The 21434-nt window shown below is 41.7% G+C and overlaps 1 protein-coding gene across 4 annotated transcripts in view; it reads right to left on the bottom strand.

Annotated features, from left to right (window-relative positions):
• Window positions 1-1925: 1925 nt before the first annotated feature.
• The window catches only part of TSPAN9 (tetraspanin 9), a 124710-nt gene continuing 105201 nt past the window's right edge, over window positions 1926-21434 (bottom strand). For all 4 annotated transcript variants that reach the window (XM_083630742.1, XM_083630744.1, XM_083630743.1 and 1 more), the window contains 6 exons: window positions 17804-17995; window positions 16618-16692; window positions 15242-15343; window positions 13291-13428; window positions 10825-10908; window positions 1926-8823 (listed from right to left, as the gene is read on the bottom strand). In XM_083630742.1, coding sequence (XP_083486868.1) covers window positions 8752-8823; window positions 10825-10908; window positions 13291-13428; window positions 15242-15343; window positions 16618-16692; window positions 17804-17995 — 663 coding nt within the window. In that variant the 3' untranslated portion in view covers window positions 1926-8751. The remainder of the gene's footprint in view (window positions 8824-10824; window positions 10909-13290; window positions 13429-15241; window positions 15344-16617; window positions 16693-17803; window positions 17996-21434) is intronic.

Below are 21434 nucleotides of genomic sequence, written 5' to 3'. Positions count from 1 at the left end.
ATTGTCTCTCAAATCAAAAGGGTGGCAACTAGTAATTGCTGAGGGGCATATAGTCCAACCCTTTGCAATGAAGGAATCTCAGCCAAGTTCATTACCACACCCTGGGAATGCAGAGAGATAAATCACAAACTAAGCAACTCGATGTACTTTACAAAAATTCATTAACAACAATGTGCAGCACTTCAATACCATGAAATATTCATACATACCCAACTCCTTCAACCATTCCTCATCAGGCTTTGCTTCTAGACTCTCCTCTGCACACCTTCCAGCTTGTCAACGTCCTTTGTGGCACCCAAAACTGGACGCAGTATTCCAGGTGGGGTCTGACCAGGGCAGAATAGAGTGGAACTATTACTTCCCTTGACCTGGACACTAGACTTCTGTTGATGCAGCCTAGAATAGCATTGGCTTCATATCACAGACCAGCCTTTTATGTTGCCAGTGTTAGCCATATTGAACTTATTTGAAGGTGCTAACGAAGATGTCACATTCAAAGACTCAGTATTTGTTTGTTTTAGTAACAGCACACCTAGAAATAGTGCACTAAAGGCTCGCATTAGAAGATACTTTCCTTGGACTCATGGTATGGTAGGCTTTGGACCATTGCTGTAGCTGAAAGAGTAACATACCAACTTCAAAAAAGCACAAGGACACACAGAAAGAGCCAAATTTCCCATCATTTCATATTCAGTTTTTAATTGAATTACGAACCAGGCAGAGGGCCTTCTAGGTAGTGGCGCCCTTCCTGTGGAACTCCCACCAATCAGATGTCAAGGAGATAAAGAACAGCACAACTTTTAGAAGACATCTGAAGGCAGCCTTGTATCAGGAAGTTTTTTTAATGTTTGATGTTTTATTATATTTTTATACTTGCTGGAAAGGGTATAAATAATAAATTTTTCTCTTTCTTTCTTTCTTTCTTTCTTTCTTTCTGCTTACACTGAATACTTAGATATTCTGAAAGGTTGCAATGGCCCTTATGGTCTTGCATTTAAAAGTTTGAAAACATTTGTTTTTCAAACAATCTATTTTGAAAATTGTCTTTGTTTGCTTCTCGCGTGGGCCCCTGCTGGAATACTGGGATTCCAATACCTTTTTGAGGCTCTCCAAAGTCCCACCTTCTCATAGGTTTCCTGATGCCCATTCGACTGCTTCAATCATCAGAACTGGCATTTTTACAGGTGCCACATAATACCCACACTATCTGTAATGACTAGATCTTTTTATGTGGCAGCACCAACACTGTCTGTTGAGGTCAGGCAGGCACTTTTCCTGTATTCTTTTCAGTGCCTGCTAAACACACTGCTATTTAGACAAGCCTATTCAGGTGTTTAGGAAGTTTGTATGAGTTATGATTTGTTTTAGTCTATTCTATTGCCTGAACTTTCTGTATGGTTTAAACTATGGCTGTAACTTTCTTTATAAAATTTTTTAAAAATCTTTTTGTAAACTCTTTTGGTCCCCCCCCCCCTTGCAGTCAAGTGGCAGATACATTTTATGAAATAGATAAATAAATGCCAACTACCCAGGCTGTCCATAGTTGTCATTGTGTTCAAGTGTACTCAAAATAATTCTCAGTAGAATTAGACACATTCATATGCATAGACCTCTAAAAGCAGTAGCTTTTAGTAGCTCTGTTCCTTCACCATAAGAATATGATACATGTATCAGAAAGGCAAAAATGCACAAATAGTGATGCCCAGCCCTTTTGGGTATGTGTGGCCCAAGTTAGACCAGCCACAGGTCAAGTCCTTATGCCAGATACATAACTGCTTCCTGTTAGCCACACATAGGCCACAGCCAGAACCACAAACTTTTTGCAGTAGCTGAGGAGTGTCACAAATTTATATATGTATAAAAGGCAAAGAGAAACACATATAAAACTCTGTACATGGTTATTAAAAATGAACAAAACAAGAAGCTTTGCTTCAACCTTTAATATAAATGCAAATCAACAGTTGTATATGCTTAAAATGTTTTTGCTCAATATGAAATTTTATTTAAAAACATGCTAAAAGTGTGTAGTTAAATAATCAAAGCAACATTTGTTTTCTTTGAGGAAATGCATACCCACCCCCCAGATGCATACCCACCCACCAAAAACGTAGTTTTAAAATAAAGTCAGTCAGCATCCCTTTTGCCAAACAGTTACAGGACAATTAGTATTCCTTAAGAGTATAACCCAATGATTTCCCTTGAAATATCTGGTTTTCTTAACTTAAGAACAGTATTGCTTTTGTGTTGTCTATGCAGCAATCTGCCCTGCCCTATGTGGGGTACAATTGCACCCCTCCCATGCTAAGTGGAGCTGTTTTCCTTTTGTTCTGGCCCCCCATTGGCATCACTACCTGCAATGGGGGACTCACATACACCTCCCACATGCCAATTGAGTCATCTTTTTCCTCCCCCAGGGCATGAGCACAGGGGACTCCGGTGAGCCCAAGGCTCCAGATTGCCCAACACCAGCTTTCCATGGCTATCCATGGTTTGTTTCATTCTCGGCAGCATGGTCTGGATAATGCTTAAAAGACTACAGGAAATATCTATGTGCTATGCATTCATAAAATGTAAGTGAGCACTCTACAAAAAATAAGGTTTAAAAGGAGGCAAAATGGCCAGCTACCTGATCCTAGGCCTTGTTGTTAGTGAGGAGGTAAAGTAGTATCTGGGCTATACCACTATGCATTCATGGTTTCTTCCTACATGGAAAACATTAGCATGTCAGGGAGGAGGATAGTCTAGAATCCTTTTCCCTGGCACCTAATTTCGATATATGGTGGGACTGTGTGAGCCATATGCTGCCTGAAATGGAACAGCTCTGATACAGCTTTAGCCACCTCAGTGAAAATTAGCAGGGTGTCCTAGTGCACCATCAGAGACCAAGACATAATCCAGGGATTGCAATCAGATAATCTGATTATCCATTAGGAACAGGGTACAGAGGTGCTTCACAATTCAGATATACAGAGACAGGTGTTTAAGTATAGATATCTGTTGTTAACACGTTTACATATTTGCTGGAAGAAACCTAAGTCTACCAATGCACAACATGTGGAGCTGCTGTTGGTTATCAGTGAATTAGGCTTTTTCTGCCTTATAGTTAACAATTTTATCTTTTTTTAAATGGAAACCCTGAAAAAAAAATCACCAGAGATTAACATTCAACAGATACCACTGTGCAACTTTGAAAGGATTTTCAATTCATATTGCTGCTTGCTTTTCTGTGAGGTAGCAAGAGCTGGTTCAAGGATAACACTTGTGTTAATTAATTCCTCTAACATTCTAGAGAAAGGTATTCACAAACTCACGAGTATGAATGCCATATTAGGGGATAAATGCAGACGAACTTAAAGCACATGAAGACAGAATGAGCTAGAATGAAGAACACGGAACTTTCTGCCCAACGCAGTAAAACTAAGTTCTCCCGTCTGCCCCAGCAACATCTCTTTATTTATCTTCTTACATTTATATCCCCTTACTTCCATCACAGAACTCAAGTGACCCCTGTACAGTTTAGTAATGAAACATACCACACTGTGATCACATTGCACATTCCATCCCATACAGACAATGCCAGTGATTTGGAATGGGAGAAGGAAAATGCGTTATAGCAGAGCATTATAACAGAGCTGAATCTCTCAGGTGATCAGAATCATGTCATGAGGGAAGAGTGGGACCTCCCTCCAGGGACCCTGGAGCTATTTAAATCACGCGGTGGGCAGGGGTGCGTAGAGCAGACTCCCCACTTCCGACCTTTGTATCATACATGGAGCGTGAGGGAACAGCAAGCAGAGTTGTGCTCTAAGCTCCATGACTATGTTGTGAATGAGAAAGAAGGGGGACTTGCCCTTTTTAGCAGAAGCTTAATGTTCCCTGGCAGATCTAGTTCTATCTTGGATACAGGAAGAGAGTTGTAAGATGACATCGGTTTAATCTTACACTACGAAGCATTTGTCTTAGACTTGAAGCATTTGTCCTGCAGACAAGTGCCAATTTAGTCCCCCCCACCAGCCAATGGCAACATGTAATTGAGCCACTGGTAAGTGACATACTGATATACATCTCTGAAGTCAAGCCTCAGCAATTGACATGGAGGAGTGATGGACTCCTTGGGGCTGCAGAGATACAAGCTGGATTTTTCACCTCTTGTTTTGTTTTCTTTCTTTTTATTCTAATGCCTGCTTAATTGACATAAGAATGTGAGATTTGGGAGAGAGTGGAAATAGTTTAACTTAACTGGATGAGGGAAAATCTATGGTAAAAATGAGAAAGAGGTAGAGATGTGGCGTAATATTTAATAACGGAAACAATTTTTTAAAGCACTCATTCACACATACACACACAACCTTGGGCACCTGTCCATTCATAAATCCCAACTCAGAACAAATCAGACATAACTCTTAATACACGTGGTCCCATTTTCCCCAATTTAAAAGTAAGCCATCTTCTTGCAACCTCATCTGAATATCTCAGGTCTTGAAAAGTAAATATGAATGAAAAAATATTTCCCAATATGGCTAGTAGAGCATCAGCAAGGCATCACTGCAAGGACTTACACCTTTATCTGAGAACCAGTAAGTCCTGACAGTATGTAAATGCCTACCATTCTGAGGCTGCTGTACACACAGCACAACTGTACACATGAAGAGCCTCAATACAGGGGCAGAGACAGCAGAAATGAGAAAGCAAAAAAGGAGTGGGGAGCAGCAAGTGTGGACAGAACAGAAGCCAAAAGCACTCACTGCAGGAGGAGACAGCAGGACACTCCCTTTACTTCCTTGGTAAGCAACCTGTAAGTCTGTGCCAAACTTTTAGAATTTGAAGAGTGGGGACCTTTTTGATTCCATGGGTCAGCTCATTATCAGGCTTGGCTGCTCAAGGAAAATTCGACAGATTGGGCAACCTACCTTTCAATCACATGATATTAACATGACATTTCATGATTGACAGGCAGGTTGTCTCACTCACTTTTCAAAATCCCTTGCATGGTGTTCCCAAGCACGTGACAGTGCTTTGGAATGTGTGGATCATACAAGCTTCTCAAAGCCTGCACTTAAGAGCTTCTCCCTGGCTGTGCGCAAGGAGCATTGAATGGTTTCAATGTTGCTCAGTTTCGCTGCGCACACCTATTCCCAGCAGGTTCTTTTAAATGTAGGCTTCCTTCCGTTATCTCCCCCCACATGGAGAGCAGAAATTAGCACTTTGCCAGCCCTATGGCTGGTGCTCACCAGAGAAGTACTAATCCAGCCATAGAGTTTGGGAAGACCTTTATTTCTTCCTTCCCCTGGAAGGTACCTGTAACTAAACGGAGCGTAATTTAACCCCCACTCATCAGCTGATGAGTGAAGGTTGCATCCTGCTGCATTATGTCCTGCCAGACTTGAACCGTGCCCTCCTGCCCATCAGTTGACATCACATGTGATGCCAGGTGATTGACAGGAGTGTGTGCTTTGGAGGAAATAGCATTGTTGGGCCAAGACTGGCCTGGAGGTTCCCCAACCTGGATTGCAGTAACCAAGCCAGAAAGGAAGCAAGTATGTGACTCTGCATATGCTTCATACATACCCCCTGATATGAGTGGCGATTGATTTCATGGTGAGTGTTCTTGTACCCTGTAGCTGTACCCTCTGATGGTTAGTCCAATCCACTTCTGGACTGGGTGAGTATAAGAGAATGTTGTCAGTACTGGTGAATGTCAGAAATAAGAGAGCTACACAGCTACTTTGGGGCCAATAAGCACAGTTGAAAGGACAACACCTAACTGAAGCAACACTACAAGCAAGTCGACCAAAGTGGTTCAGCTTTCTTTTCCATTCACATCTTCTTTTTATGGAGCAGCAAAATAAACAGAAATCCCCTTGTGAAACTGAGATCAAAGAGAGGGCACTACTGCAAGAAACAGCAACAGACAGAGGTGTATGTTCAAGGACATGCAGGAATGTTGACAAAAAAGTGTGCAATGTGCGATGCAATTCTGAACAACCTTTGAAAATGGAAGGCAGAGCAGCCGTCTTGTGTGCAAAGACACACATACGCATTTGAAATGAACAAAAGCTATCCCTAGTAAAAATATTGAGCAAAACACCAAATTCATCCCCTTGCAGTCATTTCTATTTGGATCTGCCAAACACTTTACTTGCTTCTCATCCCCTTCCTCTCCTTTGTTGAAATGCAAAGTTTGGAATAATTGCAAATATTATGAAACTGTTTCTCAGAAAAACTAACAATCACGATCCTTGAAGGGCAAGATGGTGCTATCCTTATTTCAAGCTTCACAAAACTCATGGAATTAGAATGAACAGCCCAGCTTGGGACTTTAAATTTGTGCACCAGTGTTTTCATGCAGATCACTTTAGGACCCATATATACAGTTAAGCGGCAAATAACTTCCATGACTTTGGGCAGCAGGCAGGGGATTGTGTATTTGTCTGGACAGTCTATATATCAACACAAAGGCTTCATTTCTGATATTCTATTTTATGTGTATGAATGATTAGTTTTGGTTATTTTAGAAGAGGGATTATTTGAGCATGCCATCTCCTCCCCACCCGCAGCCTAAATGGCACAGTCCTGGAAAATCCTTATTACTTGATTAGCTTGATAAGGCAGGCACTTTGTAAAGGGCCATCCCACAGTTTATTTTTAACATGGAGGTCCATTTCTAAGTTGTAAGATGTGAAGCAAAAACTCCTGTGTGAATGCTTCAGAACTACAGGAGGAACTGTTATTAATAGAAATAAAAAATATATTATGCTACCCAATGTAAGAGGGCTTTTAAATAGCAGGGGCAATGTAAATTTTCATTTTCCACAATTCATCACTCTTTTAGAATCTCCACAACTTGCCAAGGATGTCATCTGCGCGGTGAGCACGAGGATTTCAAGTAAGTTTATGACAGTTCTGCATTGAAAGAATTAGAGAATGAGAAAAATGGTAGAGCTTAGATATTTCTTTCATTTCTTTTGATCAGTTTCTACTTCACAACAGCCGTTCAAACGGTTAACACTGATTTGCAAGATTGTCTACATTTCTAATTAAAAGGTTGCATATCAGCTGACTGTTAAAGCTCAATATATTTTACCAGTTGAACCAATGCAATGCCGTTCACTGTCTGGAAACATATAACTTGGGTAAAATGGACCAAAACACTGTCTGCATTTTTGAATTCTCCCAGGGAGTATGCCTGGGGACTGTAATGATGAGCCTGTCAAAATTTACTACTACACTCACAAGGTGCATTAGGATTCAGAACAATGCATAGGTTCGGTTTTTATGCTTGAGATTTTTCAGGCCTTGCTGAAGGTTTTGTAAAAAAATAACCTAGGCTGGACCTCAGCGCTTACCTGTCAACTCACAGGACTCCAGGGCTTAGAAGGATGGAGAGGGCTGACAATCTGCATTAAACATGTACTGGTTTAATAATACACAATTCCCCAAACTCTGATAGCGGAAGCACAATTTTTCTGGGAAAAGTTCATTCTTAAACCACAAAAAGCCTGAATGTGTTAAAAGTCACCCCCTTCAGAGGAGTCCCTTCCGCATCTCTCTTAACCAGCAGGTAATTCTGCTGTTTTCTCTGTGACTGGGAGTGAGCAAATAATCCAGCCACATGCCTTGCAGCAACTGTGCCCCGTATGGTGTCTGAATGAAAGGAGGAAAAGCAAAACCAGGGAATCATTCAGAAGTATAGTGGGCTGCCTCTGGTTAGGAAACTGGAGCTCACAGGAACCTTTACATATTGTGGTATAGTAGCAGTTACCTTCACACAAAGTTTGGGAGTTGCTCTTTTAAGGTCTGATGTTTCTTGTTATTGAGAATCATAGGTCATATTTCCTTTCTGTCTCACAGATGAAAAGCCTGGTGTGATATTTTTAAATGCATACTAACAGAATTATCAAAAGTATTGGCCTGAAGGGATCACAGCCAGTTCTGACTCTCTCACAAACGTGCTTTGCTTCATTCTCACATCAGATGTACGTTTAAAAAATCTTAGGCATGTATCTTAAAAAGTGATATGTGACCCAAGCCCCATCATGACATCAGGGCTGAGCTGAGAGTAACACAATGACTGTGAGTCATTTAGCTCCAGCTGAACCTTTCTTTCTGGATATAAATTGCAAACACTAAAAATGGCATCCATCAAAGACTGCACAGTAGAACTCTGGGGGAAAAAAGCATAAGAAAAAGGAGAGAAACGGTAAAAATGTATAAACCAGGGTACTAAATTCTAGTATACACAGTAAGATAATAATAAGATATTCCCCTTCAAAAACAAAAACCCTACACCCCCAAGCAGCTCAAATTCACAGGATCTCCATTTGCGTGGCTTTTTCAAGTCTCCCAGTATTATGTTCGGCAAAAGCTGCTTGTGACCCATGAGATGGAAACGATTTTTTCCTAGAAGTTAAACACACACCAGTCGGGTTATCCTCAATGGTCTAATTCAGATAGCAGTGTAAAGGTTGTTCCTTAAATAATGTTAGAGAGCAGTATAAACAGTGGGTCTACAAAGTAGTGCAGAAAGCTGATTTGCTCTCAGTAAATTTCCTTTCTTCTTTGGCAAAAATGGTAAATGAACAGAAACAAAAAGGAAGTCCAGTAATACATTGTGCTTAGTCACGTGATGGATGGTAGGATGGAGGCCCCAAGCAGGTATAGCTTGATTTTCTTTTTCAGCTTTGTTTTTCTTCCTCCTGCACCCGCAGTGCCAAGAGAGAAGTCCTGATGCAGTTAACAATGTAGTGTTTCTTAGGCATCGTATTTTTTACCAGTCCTGTGAATCTGCTGAAAGAGAGTCATGGAAAAAGCCATGCCAAGTATCTGAAAGAGAACAGAGGGAATACTTCAACAATTAGAATTTGAATGGCACTTTTTAATGGTTCGGACTAGCACACCACACATATCTCAGCAATCTTTACAACAATCCCATAAGGCTATTGTAAGACTATCATGACGGGTTGGCTGTACAGAGGAGAATTGTGACTTGTCTGAGGCAAGTGAAATTCAAAGCAAACTGAAAGCAATTTTAGACCATTTTTTCAAATTGAAACACTTCAAAGAAAGCTCAAAGTGTTTTTGATAAAATTCCCCAGAATATTTCCCCACTTCACACATCTGAAGAGAGCTTCGTTCCTCACGTGCCTCCTGTGCAGCTTTAGAAAGAGAGGACTGTAAGCACACGGGGTTCTTCTGCATAATCGGGACCTCTGCTCAAGGAAGATTTTCAGCCACAGGGAAAACACATAGGATGTTTCCAAAGTAATGTTTAACATGCAACTGGTAGATGAGTTAGAAGCTGGGGGTTGGGGTTGGCCAGCAGGGATGGTCCTCTAGTATGTTTGCAGTGAGGTGAAAAACTTTTAAAATGTCCTGCTCATTCTGGTTGTTCTTTTCTGCACCTCTTTCAGCTCTATAATATCATTTTTGAGAAGTGGTGACCAAAGTAATCCAAATGTGGTTGCCCTGTATATATTTATTTTATTGGCACCTATATTTATGATCCTTTTCCTAATGGAATTTGCCTTTTTCACAGCTGCCATATATTTTAAATCAATCAATCAATCAATCAATCAATCAATCAGTACTTGCTGGAATAGGGAGCAGAAAGGGACCAGGCTCAGGACCTCTTGCTGCAGCATCTGGTCCAGGAATAGGAATGAGACAGATGACGTGGTTGCAGAAGAAACATAATTACATCTCATTCACCCGGTGCTATACCAGCTGCACTGGCTCCCGGTGGAGTACAGGATCAGGTTTAAGGTGCTGGTTTTAACCTTTAAAGCCCTATACGGCCTAGGACCCTCGTACCTACAGGTCCGCCTCTCCTGGTATGTCCCATGGAGGAACTTACGATCTTCAAACAAAAACATCTTGGAGGTCCCAGGCCACAGAGAGGTTAGGCTGGCCTCAAGCAGAGCGAGGGCTTTTTCGGCTGCGGCTCCAATCTGGAACGCTCTGTCACAAGACAGAGACTTGACATCTTTCCGCAGGGCCTGCAAGACGGAGCTGTTCCACCAGGCCTTTGGCCAAGGCACAGCCTGACCCCCTCCTTTGGCAATCTTCACAGAACTCTAGCCCAATGGTTGCCATCAATTTGATTTGAATTAATTAATTTTATAATTAAATGATTTTAGAATGTTGTATTATTTTATTGTTGTTAGCCGCCCTGAGCCCGGCTTCGGCTGGGGAGGGCGGGATATAAATAAAATTTTTATTATTATTATTATTATTATTATTATTATTATTATTATTATTATCTCATATCCCTGGATTCTCTCCTGGGCCTCCTGAAGCACATTTTAATGGCTGCCTTGAGAAGGCTTGTCAAGCTTTCTTCCCCCAACAGTGAGAGAAGAAAAAGGAGAGGAAATGAGTGCTGCCTGCCCTCTCGGGCCTTGTCTGCTACTTCTTGGCTCTCCTCTCTGCACCATCCCATGGCTGGTGGCTGCCTGGTCTGCTAGGACACAGCCATCTCTCTTGAGTTTAAGGGCTGTGAAAAGGTGGGGGGGCACTGGTCTTGCTCCAGTCCAGTGTGCTAGGCTGGGGAAGGATGTTGAAGGCTTGTGGCTGGTGCTGATAAGCCCAGCAGCCCCTCTTCCCCACTGTTACTGGGGGGGGGGGCAGAAACACCTGCTCAAAAGTCCAAGTTAGAGGGGTGTAGTCTTTGATGATTTTGTTTTGTTTTCTTCAACCACCTGTCACAGGCTCAGAACATAAACACCAACTGGGGATACGCTAGACATTCTGTTGTCACATTTATTGCATTATTCCATGGACCACAGCAAAAATGAGGCCCAAACAAGGATCCTCTGAGCTACCTACCTGCATTATGAGGATACACATCCCAACTGTCCCGAGTATATGCTTATTATCATCAAACCACATCTTGACTTTTTCATAGCAGCCCTGAAAGGGGAAGTGAAAAATGATTTGAAAATATATAAATAAAAACAATCATTTTGATAGAAGCATCCCAAAATGACGGGAAGTTCAAGTTGTATCAACAACAAAACCTGAAAGCTTCATACATATTCTTTGTTCTGCTCAGTCGTGATGAAGCCTGTTTTGGCTTCTCAAATTAAATATGAATAAATGAAAACACATTCATGTTGACCAAATGGGTTTTGTTCATTTAAAAAAATGAGTGAGTTAAAGATACCACCAATGTTTGTTTTATATGTTGAAAAAGCAGATTGTAAGGCCATGGCAGAATGCCTCAAGGTGTTTTATTTAGAAGGCAACTCTGGCTGGCTTGTGCCAAAACCTGCGTGCCTCTTTTCTACATTGCCACTTGCTGTCAGTTTGGAACGTTAGAAAAGAATATGATAATATTATTTTTAGTGGGACTGTCCTCCTGACCATGTTATTCTCAGAATAACTCTGTGAGATGTTGAGAGGTCACCCACTGAGCTTTGGTCTCCCAGTTCCATGTCTGATATGCTGACCATTATATTAGTCTGACAAGGCATAATGGCAAGAATAATCAGTATAAATGGGGGCCTGTCATCTAATGGATGGACAGAGGCAGAGACTTGTCATCCCTCTCTTTCAGCTTTCTTTTCACTTCTCTATCTCTTCATCCACCTCAACCACAGAGCATCAGGAGGTACATGCCCACACATCCACACACTTGTCGGAAGGCACATGCACTCATGCTTCTGCCATATATGCTCTGTAAGCTTATGTTGACATGAACCACATACACAGCGTTTGGAAATTGTAGTTGCACATATGAACAGGCACAGCAAACAGGCACATTTGCAAACACAGCCATTGCACACCAGTGCTTTTCAAACAGACTCTTCCTAGCATCTATGAATCTTGCAGGGAGGGGAGGGGGAAAGTCAAAGGCAGAATAATTTCCTTTGACTCGACCTAGCTGTCCCTTATAGCTCTTCAGACCTTGGCTGTGGCAACAGGCGCACCAAAACGTTGTGAGAGCAGCAAAACAGCTGCCCCAGGGGAGCTCGAGCTTTTCTGTTACTCGTAAAGAGGTACAAGTCGAGCAGCAGCCTATTTCACTTGCGCTTTGAGCAGCCTCCGCTATCTCCACCGCTACCATGTCCTGCTTCTCTTACCCCAAGGGACACAGCTGCCCCCCAATCTTACACCAGGTAAAAAAAGTAGGAAAACACCGTGACAACCTGTTCTGGCTCAAGAGCCAAATGCTTCAAATGAAATAACTCACTCAGGGATAAAGTAGGAGTGGTTACTGGACATTTTCCTCTCACTGAGAAACTATAAGCTCAGTCAGTGATATACATTTGATCTGTTGGCTGAATAGAAGAAACTAGGCAAGAGGACAAGAAGGCAGACGTAGGCCATTTTGTTGCTTGCAGAGAGTATGCCTGAATTTGCAGCTCTGTATAAAGGGTATTTTTTCAGTGATTGTACCATCAGTGCACAATTCATTTTTTATTCCCACTGTACACCCTGCAATTCTTTGTTTTCCTATGTTTCTGAAGACTTTTAAACACAAGTATTGGTATACTTGGCAGTATAAAGAAACTAGAGACGGCACCATTCTCTGCCACTGACGGGGCTTCCGGAGGTGTGAGGGAGAAGGCGGGACTGCAAAGCGTTCTCCCTCAGCTGCCATCATCACCAGCCATTCCACTCTGCTATAAGAGAGGCTACAATACACCACTGCTGAATGATGAGCAACTTTTGGCCCTTCCTCTTAATTTATATGGAGCCTTCCCCCCAATTCCATCGGTGCTCAATTCTGCCTCCCTCCCTCCCTTCTCCTTGTGAATCATGTCTTTTAGGTTGCAAGCCTGAGGGCAAGACTTAAAATCTCACATGTGGAAGCCAGTCTGGGGAAAATGTTTCAAGCACTCAAATAAATAAAACAGACCAAGAAATTTGCACCGATAATACAAAAGCAGAAGGGTTAACTGACAACAAAATATGCAGAAAAATCAATTTCAGTTTATCTGATTTGTTTAACCATATCAGATGGGAATCTACTTGACTTGCATTTTTACTTTTAGGGATTTTTTAAAAAAACTATTATTGTATTATATCCCAGAGGGGCCTCAAAGGATGGAGCCCTTAGAAGTCACAGACCCTGCTTACTTTCAGCAAGATTTTTGCATTGCTTACCTTCAGCACATCTCCTAGGTCACAGTGGTGACCGAACAATGGTTGTAAAATAGTCTCTTAAATTGAAATATCTCTGTACCTAATACCTGCGCTCGAATGGTGTTCATGCAAGGATACCTTTTCCACAAGGAAAGTTTCCACAACTAAAGAAAAAATCCAGATTATTATGTAAGTTAAAATTACCGTTTTCCACACTAAATTCATATTAGTGGAATTCCGGCCACAGTCTTCAGAATTTTCTATGCAACATCTGTCAGGGACAGTGTTTTCACCCAGTACAAGGTACCAGTCTTTGTAATCAGTAACCCCACAGCAGTGCATCTAGGAGACAAGGACAAGATGAGACATAATGCAGCCTGGAACTGAAAGAACATTTTAGGAGTTTTGAAAAGGCTGTGTTACCTTGGACACTAGCAAGTGCAAGTCTGAGTGATAACTGCAAAGAATTAGCCTCTTGAAAAATCACTACTGTATACTTTAAACCCCAAACCTTATTTGTCACCACTTTCAGCTCATTCCACCTGTTTATTGTCATCTGTTCACCTACTGAACATGTCAATCTCTGATCCCCTTGATCAGGGGACAAAATGTCATTCCATGAGTGTAGAGCGAGGGCCCCGTCTCCTCGCAGTCAGAAAGGACACTTCTTTTCCTGAAACTGTCCTGGACTGTGTGGAGAAAGATACAAAACCCATTCTTAAAGGCAGTGCTGACGGTGTGGAGGGATTAGGACTTGGTTTTGGCCCCCAGACCCTCACCACTGACTCCACTATTAGACCATCCATCATTCCAACCGGAAGATAAACAGGGACAATTTAAAAAACTTGAAAAGAGAGGAATCTATCACATAAGTGACTTTATTTCTAGAAGTAAAGCAATATCTGAGCATGAGCTAATAGAAAAGTTGGATGATGCCCAGTTAAATCAGTTTCAATCTCTTCAATTATGCACATTTGCAAGATATTTGGAATACAAGGGCCTTGGTTCTCTTGTGTTATTTGAGTCTCTGTAACAAATCAAAATATGACATAAAAGGAGCTGCATCTTCAGTTTATAGCATTCTTTTAGAACAATACGCAGGCGATACAGGAGGTCTCCGGTCAGTATCGGAAAAAGACTTAGGGATCATAACTGGATATCATAAATGACAATCAGTTTGGCACAGCCCATCCCTACGAACAATCTATGCTCATTTGCAGGAGGCTTCTCTCAAAATTATATTTTGCTGGCACTGGACTCCATCACATCTAGCCAAAATAAACACTAGGATCTCTCCCCTGTGCTGGAAAGGCTGTGGAGAGATTGGCTCATATTTTCATCCATGATGGACTTGCATGTTGGTTTACTTCTTTTGGGAAAAGGTGTTTCACATTAATTCCAAAATTACGCAGCGAGCCCTCCCACCCTATTTGGCTCCCTCTTTGTTATGGTTAGACTCAAATTTAAACAGTAAAATTATATGCAGAGGTTTCGTATTTTTTTCCGTTATCAACAGCCTGATTAACAATAGTCCAATATTGGAAACAATCCATAGAAATCCCGTTTGAAATCTGCTTAAATACTATTTGGAATGCCTTATTCGCCACTTCAAAGATAGACACCTTGGGTCAGACTTATCTTACTTTCTTTTCCTTTATAAATGGGGCAGAATACACTTTTATTCCACCCTCAACACAAGAATCTCTGTGGGGAGGATACCTGAACTGATAATACATAAATAAATGTACAGCTTGTGTACTTTGTACTGCATATGAAACTGCTTAAGACTGTAAGAACTGGACAAGTCATTGAAGTTGCATGTTGTTCTTAAATGACACGCGCCAATGCACAAACTACCATATAGCAATTCATTATAAATCATGACATATCTGCATCTTAGAAAGACTGACACCTCCGAGTACATTTACATCTTACCTTTTTCTGCAGCATGGAACTCAAAGCAGCAAAGATGGAGTTCCCAGGTCTCCCAGCTTAAATTCACCAGACCCAAAATTGCTTAACTTCAGCAAGGCAATCACATCATGTCCCCTTAGACAACAGTACTGTCCCATGAGATGTAGATTAACCCATTATTAACAGGGCAGCGTGTGGGGGTCATTTGCAAAAAAATAAAATAAAATGTTCATGTCATTACCTCTGCCTGAATGATATTCCAAGCATTCTTCAGCCCAACATTATTTTCCGTGTTGTACAGCTTGAGCCCTTCTTTCAAATCCTGCTTCGCATTTTCATTAACCTATTTCGTATAAACAAACACCAACAAGGTCAGTCATTACATAAATAGTGCAACCTTTTAGTATGATCTGATTAGGAATGTATATGTGTAGGAAAACAACAGACTCTCTTCCTATCATATCAGAGTCTTCAAGATGAGACTGAAAGCCATTTGCAGAAATAAAGTACCTACCACATGGTGACAATTCCAGATTAAAAGACACGTTAAAATATCCTCCAAGGTATGTGAAGAGTAGGCTGAATGGAAAGCACATCTGGTGCCTTCTTCTAATAGCTTCAAGGGGAGCATTTTTTGGGGGGAGGGGGTTGCCGCATAATTTTAACACTGTATGCACAGATGTCCTACTCAAGATAACAAATATGTGAGTATATATTTCAGTAAAAGGAAGTTTTGTCTTTTTCCAATAGACATGCGTCTGGGACCAGTGCAATGGTTATAGTGTTGGAATGCTTGCCAATCAGGATTCTGGACACAATTCAAAGTGCTGGTGTTGACCACCTATAAAGACTTAAATAGCTCAGGACCACAATACCACAAGGTCCACGTCTTCCCCATATGAACTGGCCCAGACCCTGAGATCGTCATCTGAGGCCCTTTTTCATGTGCCTCCTCCACGAGAAGTCCAGAAGGTGGCAACACAAGAACGGGCCTTTTCTGCTGTGGCTCCCCATTTGTGGAATGCTCTCTCCAGGGAGATTTGCCTGGCACCTTCACTAAATATCTTTAGGCATCATGTGAAAACCTTCCTTCTGTGGCCTTTTAGAAGTGGGCAGGATGTTTTTAATGTATTGCTTTATCCTCTGGGTGGCTGTTGTTCTTTGTTTGTTTTGGCTGTAAGTCACTTTGGGTTGCCCTGGACAAGATAAACTGAAGAAGAAGAAGAAGAAGAAGAAGAAGAAGAAGAAGAAGAAGAAGAAGAAGAAGAAGAAGGAGGAGGAGGAGAAGAAGAAGAAGGAGAAGAAGAAGAAGAAGAAGAAGAAGAGGAGGAGGTTGTTGCCTGGTGTAGTTTCCGTCTCTTTTGTGCTCTTCAAAGCATTGTGGCTTCCACAGGAGCCAAACAGTCAGGGGCGTGCTCAAGGTGCCAGCCAGACTTCTAAATTTCCCTTCTGCCTGGTTCTTGCAGCAGTTCTCTAATGTGCTGATTGGCACCTTTCTGCAGGACCTTCTTTGATATGTCTATTTTAATGCCAGTTATCTGGGGAGGGAGCTTGGGGAGGAATACTCATAAGAAAGTAGCTCAGCTTCTGAGATAACCGAGCTCTGTGAATTCCTACCTTGTCCATATAAACGAAGAACAAAATGAGTAGTATCAGCTCAGCCAGGAGAATGATCAGCAAAACAATAAAAAACTGCGGAAGCAAAAGAAAGAAGAATGTTACAATCACTTGAAGCTTTAATATACCTTATGTAAATGGCAGTGTGGGAAATAGTAACATACTTAGTAACATAATTAAATATTGCAATTAAAGTAACATTGAAATGTATCACCATTTTCTTAATGTTCTTTGAAATTATTAAGTGGAAATTCTTAAGGTTATTCTCAGACCACCTTGTGAACTTTTTTGTTTTAATTTTATCGGGAAAGTGTGTATTACACAAAAAACAAAAACATTGTGTATTTCACCTTTTCTACAGGGCATGATCATGACTTAGTGCAAACATAATAATAATAATAATAATAAATAATAATAAAATTTTATTTATATCCCGTCCTCCCCAGCCGAAGCCGGGCTCAGAGCGGCTAACAACAATAAAAGTAACACAGCATTCTAAAATCAATTCAAAATCAAATGAATGGCAATATGCAGATTCCTGGAGAGAAGATTGGCCATTTTACACTTCCTGCTGCTGCCGAGCTAAGCCATGGTTTACTTGACAGTTGTGTCCAGACTAGGCCTGCCACTGCTCTGGAGTGGCTCTGCTAGCAGCGTCCGTTGGAGGGTGTGTCAAGAGTTCCTTGCTTCAGCGCGTGTGACTCAGGAGTGGCGGTGGTTTCACCAGCGATATACCGCTGAGTGAACCTGACATCGCGGTCTGCTCCTCATACAACACAGAGGGAGAAACAAGCTGTATTGGGGAGGTGCTGATACAGCTTGTTCCTCCCTCTGCATCTTTAACCTGCTCGACTGAGGAGTGTGCAGATGCCTTTGCCCCAGCTTAGAAGTTTAAGGAGCCCTGATGCTCCTGCCGCCCGCATGTGAGCGGGGAGAGCCCTGGGGCTGTCTCAGCTGGGGAGGGGGAACAAGCTGCGATGTCCCAGCCCATGAGCGCCTGGGTGAAACCGCCTCAACTCCCGAGGCGAGAGCTGGGGCAGTTTCACCCGGTGCCTCGTGGGCAGAGGCCAATGCACCTTGTTTTTTCAGCATCGCATTGTATTGCCAAATCTCGATGTTGAAAAGCTGATATCGCCCAGCCCTAGTCCAGACCCCGACTCGTGGTTTATCTCACTTGCTAACTTACGCTTAGGAGGAGGCACTTGTTTTCCTTGATAGCACCCAAGCAGCCTAGGAAGCCAGTCACCATGATGACAGTACCAATGGCAATGACCAGGTTTGCTGCCGACAGTGAGGGGAAGCTGGGAGAAAAGGTAGCAAAGTTTCCTTGTGACACGGACAGCCATATTCCCACACCCAAGAGACCGCAGCCACATAACTGAAAAGAAAGACAAAAACAAAGATGCAATTTTTAAAAAAGCCAGCCCAAAACGGTATATGTTGGATCTCCTGGACAGCAGCTGCAATTAAAGCTGTTTAGATGTGGGGCTGTCTTTGATTTTAGGGGTTTTTATTTAAGAACTTACTGGTCTACTGACCACCTTTTCAGGTTTTCTCCTGTAAGTTCTATTAAGGATAAGGATTTTGAACACATGAAAACAACTTTTTTTCAAGAACCCCCTGCCCCATTCTGTTCCATCAGACTAAAAAAAATTGCATATTATTGAACACCAAGCGCAGACCATCATCTAACACTAATTTTTAGAGTAATAGGGATAAATTTTCAGCAAGATGAGTGGGGGAAATCACTCCAGAAGGAGGAGTGCTGCCTTGACAAAGAAGAAGGAAACAGGTGGGAAACCGCAAAGTTTTGAATAATAGAATTTGGGGTACCCAATGAAATTGATTGCAGGAGGTTCAGGACAGACAAAATAAATTACTTCTGCACAGCACAGTGTAAACTTGAGCTCCTGGCCACAATATGTAGTGATGGTCACTGGGTTTGTTGGGTTTAAAAGAAAGCTACACCAATTCTCAAATGACAAATCTATCCCTGATTATTAACCATGTTTTTTAAACAGAATTATGCTCAGTTTAAACATGCATTTAAATATCAGGTGCTATAGATGAGGGATGGGGAACATGTGGCATTCTGTATGGTGGAGTCCCATTCACATCAGCCCCAGCTAGAATTGGTCAATGGTAGAAGAATAAGGAACTCCCAGCAAAAGAGCAGGGGCAAGAAAAACCGATGAGCTATGCGGAATTGGCCAAGTTGACATATAAACTGCATGATAAGGACAATAGTGACTTCAAGGAAGAATGGGAACTTTTTACAAATTATCTAAAAAGACAACAAAATGATTTGGACTCCTTGGCAGGTTATGAATAAACATACACAAATTTATTAGTTGAATATATGATAGATAAGGCAATGATATGTACAATATTACAATATGCGGAGAACAATATGTGCCAAGAAACCAGAGAGGGGAGCTGAGGGAAGTCCTGGGGGGGGGGGGAAAGGGGGGAATGTAAATGGTTATATTGATTGATAATTTGTATGTTAGAATTGTTCAATTATATATATATATATATATATATATATATATATATATATATATGAATATGAGAGAATGTCCAATGGTTAGGGATGATCTGAGTGGCATTAGATAATAAAGGGCCACATATTTTCCACTCCTGTTGTAGGCCAGCAACTGAGAAGGACTCTTGCCTTCATGCCCTCATTTTATTTATTTAACAAAATTTATATTTAGCTTGAATTCGGTAAAACCTCTAAGCAATTCACAAGAAATATTAAAATTATCAATAAAAAGTTAAAAGCAATTAAAATATTTAAAATTATTTAAAATTAACAGCCAAAGCCGTTGAAACATATCAACATCCTGGAGTGATCTGGCTGACTACTGTAGTAGATATTATAATGAAATATGATATCACATAATATAATGATACCCAAGTGTGTGTTGGGTGTTCAGCTTTTAGCAGGATGGAGTAGGATTTGTCCTTTTTATGTTATTACATTAGGAGCACCTTTATCTATTTGATTATTTTAAATTTTGTACCATGGATGATTTTATAAGTGTAAGTTACTCTGAGGCTAATGCTAATGTTAATAATAATAAACTGTTAGAAATGGGATGCTACAGCAAGTTGTCTCTTGAAACAGGGCTTTCAGCATCTTCAGCATCTCACCTCCTGCGACACCAGTGCTCCGGGCTGGTTATACATGGCAAGAACATATAAAGGCTGCCGTGCTGGTCCAAATGCTGTCACTCGACACACACACACACATCCCAGCCTGAACATGATCAGCTGACCCCCCAAACCAGTGAAGATCCCCAGGCCCTATAAAGCCCCATCTATCTGGGATGGTCCAGCAGACGGATCTCTCTCTCCTTGTGCCTTGTGTCTCTTCTTCAGTCTGACATGAGACCATCAGCCCATCCATGGCATGCTTCCTGCCTCTTGACCTCTGTTCCTGTTGACCGGGTGTAGTACCAGACTTCCAGCCTTTCCATGACTGTATACCTCTGGCCCATGCAGCCACTGCCTTCCCACGCTCCACGCCTGACCGAAACAGGGAGTCCTTGACTTTGCTTCAGCAGGGCTCTTCTTACCTGGTTAGAGCAGTCCTGTTGCCACCAGTCTTGCTGGACTACGCTGTGTCGAAATGCTTGGCATTCCTGCCTCACTTTGTTCGGCTCCCTGTGAGTCTGGTATAACCTGTCCTTGAATCCCCACAGTTAGAATGATTCTATCACCCCCCCGAGAATCTGTCTGATAGCCCACCTGCCCTGGTTGTTAAATGAGAAGGTCAGGCATTTGTTCAGGCTCAAAGCAAAAGTCCCAAACTTCAGAGGGTTCGAAAACACCTCTCCATGTGCAAATTGTATTGTGATATTCCATTACAAATGACATTAATCTGCTTAAAGGACCACCTGTGGATGGGGGGAAAGCACTATTTTTAATCCCACAGCACAGGAAGCCATCAAATATGCAGTGTGTGTTTAGTAATTTACTGATAATCTAAAGTGAAGAATTAGAATATTGGCCTAGTTGTGCTTGGAGCCTCTTAGGTCCTAGTGGGTGAATGACATCACTAGAATACTAGAAGCTATTCATAATAAATATGGATTTCATACTGGAGTATGGAAATATTTAAGCTTACAAAACAAACACCTCACTACCCAGTGGAGGCAGTAGGTGCTGAACATTCTTATCCAAATGGTTGCTTTAAAAAAAACACATTAAAATTTACTGCTGTGTATACAATTTTACCAGTTTTCATTCTCTGTCTATCCGGCATCTCTCTGATGCAGTACAGTATAAGTATATGACCACAAATTGTCAGGAGCGCTGGCTTCTGGGGGCTGAGCCCTTTTGCCCCCCTCCCTATATTTTTTTGGGAAGGATTGAGCTGCCCGATGTCGTAAAAGCATGGAGCCAAAGCGCGGAGTAGAGAGAGGTGCGCCTCCAGTGTCTGGCACCTTTTCCTCTTCTTCTCCTCCTGCTGCAGACGGGAAGCAGAGCGCTTTCTTATCTTAGCTCTGTTGGTCCCAGCTTAGGTTGTATTTCCATCTCTCCATCCATTCCACTCCTCCAGCATCACAGCTCCACCATTTGGCTGTTTTCTTCCGCCAAACACCTGTGTGAAGGATTTTTCCATTTCACCATCTCTTCCCTCCCAATTCTACCATTTCACTCTCCTGTTTTGGCAATCCTTTATTGATATTGTTCTCCAAAGCCTCTGTGTCCTCTTAAATTACATTTTCCATTTCATCCTTCTCTGGTCTTGTTTTCATTCACCATTTTATCAGCCTCATCTCTAATTACTTTTAATTGTTCATCCAATA

This window comes from Podarcis filfolensis (assembly GCF_964270895.1).
Source record: "Podarcis filfolensis genome assembly, chromosome: 9".
NCBI classification, from domain to species: Eukaryota; Metazoa; Chordata; class Lepidosauria; order Squamata; family Lacertidae; genus Podarcis; species Podarcis filfolensis.
Note: the sequence above shows the minus strand (reverse complement) of the source record. Positions and strands in the feature narration are given on the sequence as shown.